Source organism: Prorops nasuta, unplaced genomic scaffold (genome assembly GCF_024137725.1).
Source record: "Prorops nasuta isolate Cenicafe-Biocafe unplaced genomic scaffold, Cenicafe_Pnas_1.2 PNAS00005, whole genome shotgun sequence".
Classification (NCBI taxonomy): domain Eukaryota; kingdom Metazoa; phylum Arthropoda; class Insecta; order Hymenoptera; family Bethylidae; genus Prorops; species Prorops nasuta.
This window is the reverse complement of record NW_027116802.1, coordinates 274,503-280,081: the sequence shown is the minus strand read 5'-3', so window position 1 is coordinate 280,081 and position 5,579 is coordinate 274,503. Positions and strand designations below refer to the sequence as shown.

At 35.3% G+C, this 5,579-nt stretch overlaps 1 protein-coding gene across 1 annotated transcript; it reads right to left on the bottom strand.

Annotated features, from left to right (window-relative positions):
• Nucleotides 1-617: 617 nt before the first annotated feature.
• On the bottom strand, nucleotides 618-2,242 carry LOC136773544 (piggyBac transposable element-derived protein 4-like). The gene is made up of 3 exons (XM_066727291.1): nucleotides 1,894-2,242; nucleotides 774-1,808; nucleotides 618-727 (listed from the first exon to the last, which is right to left on the bottom strand). Exons 1-3 carry the CDS (start codon nucleotides 2,240-2,242, stop codon nucleotides 618-620), a joined length of 1,494 nt encoding a protein of 497 aa, XP_066583388.1.
• Nucleotides 2,243-5,579: the final 3,337 nt, after the last annotated feature.

The following is a 5,579-nucleotide window of genomic DNA, read 5'->3' as shown; positions in this document are numbered from 1 at the left end:
CAATGACAGTGTTTAATATAATCGGTATAAATATAGTATGTACTTTTTTAAAAAGTTTGTTAGTGTTCCCATATATACCAATACATATTTACATCAGCAATTTATTTACACTATATACTAATTGTTGTTGAGAGAATCGTTACATAAATCGCATTAAATCCAACGATTTTCACTACATTGGGGCTACTGGGAATAAAAGAGCTTAGTTAATAGTGCATTGGTATATATGGGAACACTAATCAAGTTTTTAAAAAATATTCTTCCTTTACTTAAATCTATTATATTCAATAAAATGTCAGTTATAAGATTGTGTCAGAGATATGATTCAAACTCATTTTTTCACTTTAACCTTTAGAACGCCAGGGTTTTAACGACATTTTTGCCCTTTGAAAAGCAGTAATATTTATTTATATTTGTTTATGTTAAGCCCCAAAAAACAGCGATCTGAAATAGCGTCTTATATAAGACGTTCCGGCGGCTAACATTGGAGAAAATTTTTAAATTTTTGAAATTTAAAATTAATTTGTATATAGGGGTTTTCGGGAGTGGAGAAGACAATAATAATTATATTTTTTATTTCTACCCCTAGAAACTACCCTTTTTGCACAGGCACTGTTTTATTTTATTTTCTTATGAATTTCATTATTATGGTAGATGCAATTTTGTGTGATATACATGGAAGCATGGTGTAAGGCAGAGTGTTTGAAGACATACGTCGCATTCAAATCTGGAACGGCGTTTTTTATTCGATATTGAACAAAGTTTACACACACGTTGGAGAAACTTTGATGAATCTTCACTGGTAATTGGAACAGCAAAATGTCGACCAGTCAATCGTAGATTGCTTGATTGGATGGAAGATGAATGACGATTGGAATCAATACCGAGCATATTCCTTACTTCTTCCAATCGAAATTTTGGAAAAGAAAGTGGAATATCCGCTCGCTGATTATATAATGCGTGAGCATTTGCCAGGGATAGATCTACCAAATGGAAGAAAAAATTTCTATACCACTTCATGGAATTTCTAGTGGTTTCAGTCAAAGACAATTGCCTATCAATATTGTCGACTGCCCCCATGTTCTGATTATATTCTACAATGCACGTAGGTTTTATGATATTTTCCCCAGTTTTCCAGTCTTTTATGACGGTACAGCTAAATCCAAGTTTATGCACGGTAGTTATCATATAAACTTCTTTCTTGTCACTCCATTTCAAAATAAGCCACGCATCGTTGTGAGCAACTTCTACGTGACCTTTGTTCAATTTGGCTTTCAATTTCGGTAGGCTTTTTCGATTTTTTAGAAGTGTACCACACATTCCTGTATCCTTATCATGTAAGAATTCAGCTAATTGAGAAGATGAGTACCAATTATCAATATATATTACATGGCCTTTGTGAAAATATGGCTCAAGGAAATGAGCTATTATATCTCCGGAAATCCCCAAACCACATTTCTTAAAATCAGTAGTGGAACCTGTGTAGACAATGAAATCAATTAGAAATCCAGATTTGCAATCAACAAGTTCAAACACTTTGATTCCAAAGCGGTTCCTTCTGAAAGGAAGATATTGCTTGAACATTAGTCGTCCTTTCCACAACACTAAGCTTTCGTCAATGCATAAACACTTCCCCGGAGATATAGTGCTTGCAAATTTTACTCGAAGATCATCGATTACAGGTTTCACTTTTTTCAATGGATGATTTCCCAATTCGTCGTTATATGCGAAATGCAAAAAGCGCAGGATTTGTAAATACCTATTTCGACACATTACAGTGTTGAAAATGGGTGTTGATAATAAAGGATCTGTGCTCCAATGGTTTTCCAATTTACTCTTTCAAACATGACCCATATTGATCGTAAGAGCTAAGAAAACTCGCAGCTCATTTACCGTCACTAGTTCCCAAGCCCCAAGCCTTCATATTCAAATGATAAGATTCAGGGTTTTGCTCCTGATATAAATTCGTTTGAGATTTGATTATTTCGAAGAGAGAATGGTCAAAAAAGAGCTCAAAATAATCAAGAGGTAGGTTGCAACATTTGACAGAATCATGATCCTGAAATGAGCCGGTGAAATCCTTTATTGAAGGATAAAAGAATCTATCATATTTGATATCAGAAGAGTATGTACCCGTATCATAATCATCATCATTGGTCTCTATTATAACCTGCTCATCACTAGAAGGATCTGGCTCTGATTCGTTACTAGACCAAATTATGTTTTTTTCGGTGTTAGCCATTATTTTTAGGAATAAACGTATAAAGTAAATTAGTACTAAGCTAGTAGTATCCGATAGCCGATATAAAATATTTAGATAAAAGATCTAAACGTAAAGCATAAAGCAAGTAGAGATGATTTTGGAGCACAAGTAGTATTAGCGCAGAAGACTTATTACCAGCGAGATGAGTTATGCAACAATGGCCATCTGTTAGGCAAATATGAAATTATTTCAGTGGGGTAGTAACTGAATGTCCAAGGAGCCCCACGCATGCAAGTAAAAACTTTTCGTGACCGTCTTATAAAAGACTTTCCGGCGCTCCAATGGTTAACAAACAAACAAAAATAACGCCTTTTTAACGGACACCCTAATATATATATTGTTATATTTCAATTAATAATTACACAAAACTTAGGAAATAACAGTTTTATTTCCACACTACAAATTCTTACAGGTGCTCACTATCTCAATTACTATTGATTACTGCTCTTGCTTCTATACTCTACTTTCAAAATCTGACCTCCGGCTCGGTCTACTTGACGTAAAAACAAAAACATCTAGCTTCTCCCACTCCTCTCCTTTTCGTGTTGATCCAAATCTCCTAACACGGCCTCTCCTGACAGGAAAACGTCCTCGTTTTCTTCTTCATCAGTCAGACTAGGTGCTTTTGGGTGTTCAATATTATCTTCATCATTCCTTTTGCTGCATTCGCTATCCTTCACTACATGACTGTCATCCAGCTGCTCAATACCTTGCAAAATTATAATTATTTATAACATAATAGTATATTTTGTTACAAGGGACGAAAGTTGACGATTGTGAACGAGTGTGAAGTTGGCAGCACGAGCGAAGCGAGGGCTGCCATCACACGAGTACAATTGTCAAGTAGTCCCGAGTAACAAACGATATTTTTTATGACGAGTGCATTACAGATGTCCAATGTATGAATAAATAATTTAGCAGTAATTAATTGTAACTAAAGAGGTAATGAAACAACAAATGAAAGAGTACGTAAAAGGGTAGATGCAGGGATTGAAGGTAGCGAACTTAAGGAGGACGTGGGGAGGGGGGGGGTTCGGGGGCGCAGCCCCCGATGGGGGTGCAGGGGGCGGAGCCCCCGCCGGGGGAACGGGGGCGGAGCCCCCAAAAATAAAAATAAAAAATTTGCATATGCAAAAAGAACCTATTATGGGTAAAAAATTCGATTATGGTACTAATAAAACAAAAGAAATACGATAAACATCTTGTCCGTGCTGCTGTTTTATCGATTAAACAGTCATTACATTTTCCGTAAGATACCCGAAAAATAATTATGCCACTAGTTGTGCTTTAAAATTTGTATTGTTTGTTTTCTTATTAATAAACCTAACGCTATTAAGAGAAAGAGGGAGAATTTGAGCAATAATTTAAAGTTTCAGTTTATGAAAAAATAGACAAAATTGAAGTTGCAGATAAATGTAAGATTCTGTATATCCCGGATAACCTTATTCAGAGTTTATTAGTTTCCTCATGAAAATTAAACCGAACCTTTTTATTAAATTTCTCATATGGTCAATAGTAACTATATTCAGCCCGTGTGGGAAGTACTATACTTTTGTCCCTTGGGAGGAAAGTAGCCACTTTCCACCCTAGAGAGGAAAGTATCGGGCCGAAAGTGAAGTTAGCCTCTATTGCGCATGCGCGACTATACTGGCATGAAAAGATTCATTTTCAATCCCAAAAACTAGACTGAAATCAGGCACTTTCCATGCACGAGTGATAAAAATAGATTTACTTTTACAATATTTTTAATCCATAACAGATTCTGTTTTATGATTTCAATTTCCTTTATCCAAATCAAGAAGGAAGCACTTCGTGACGCTATTCTTATAGTAGAGGCACTACGTGAAGCTTACTAAACATAACTATTGACCTTAGAGAAGAAGCACTACGTGAAGCTATCCCTAACTTATTAAAACAGAGGCACGTCGTGAAGCATGTTTTAACCCTCAAAAATCATAATCACTTAAACTTACTGTCAAAATAAACGGAACACTCCTCAGGTGTCCATTCACCCTTCCATGGCAATAGATACTCAGCCGCAGCTTGAGTTGTTTTTCCTAACGAACCAGTTAATCATTTTAACTCATATCTTCCGTTTGGCAAAATCTTCATCACTTTATAGGGACCTCTCATTCCCGAATCTAATTTTCCAACGGTCTGTGCTTTTTTTATAACAAAAACCAGCGAATTACCTTGATACTCTGGAAGTTTTTTCTTATTTTTATTTACATAACGATCCTGTTTATTTTTATTATTCTCTAATCGTTCAATTGCATTTCGTCTTACTATATCACGAGTCATTTTATGATTTTCATCTACTTCTCTGACAGTAATATCTAGTACTAAACTTCTTATCACAGGTGTAGCCGTTTCAATACCAATTAACAATTTCATAGGCGAACATTGAGTGGTTTTTTGTTTGGTAATATTGAGTGTTAATTGCAACTTCCATAGCATTTCAGACCACTTTTGTTGACGATAATTGACTTCTATTCTAATCATATTTAAGAGCATACGACAGTATCGTTCTACTTGCCCGTTCGATTGATGCATCTCAGGCGTGATAAAATGTATTTTAGTTCCAATTTCAGAAATCCAATTTATAAATTCATTACTCTGAAACATTCGACTACGATCCACTACCATAAGCTTTGGAGTTCCAAACAATGAAATAACATGAGTGATCTGTCGTTTTAATTCCTCCGTTTCTTGCTTATACATTGAATACAAAAGACAAAACTTTGACATAGCGTCAACAACGATTAGTACATAACGATATCCATTAGATTCGGTTAACGGTCCTAAAACATCCAAATGAATCGTGCTAAATGGAATGTTTGGCTTTTGCCATGAACAAATAGGCTGTAACGGTGCCCTAGGTTGTTTCTTATAAGTCATACAAATAATACAATGCGCTATGTATTTACGAATAAAACTTCTCAAGTTAGGAAAGCAAAAATGCTTTAATATTAAATCAATTGTCCTCTCTACTCCAAGATGATCGTGCTCATCATGAAAAATTTTAAGGAGACTGAGTCTATGACCCTTAGGAATGTAACACAACCATCTATGCTGATCTTTATTTTTCCCATATTTATAATACAATAAATCATTTTTCTTTGCATACCGGTTGGAGTCTAATTTTCCATCGTCTAATTTTTGCATTAAAATCTGAGTCTCATCATCTGCTTTCTGTGCTATTTGTGCCCAATTTCGTGGTTTCTGAGTCACACTTACACACACGTGAACATACACCGGATTACGACTAAGATAATCAGCATGAGACATTAACGAACCCTTACGATATTCTAAAGAA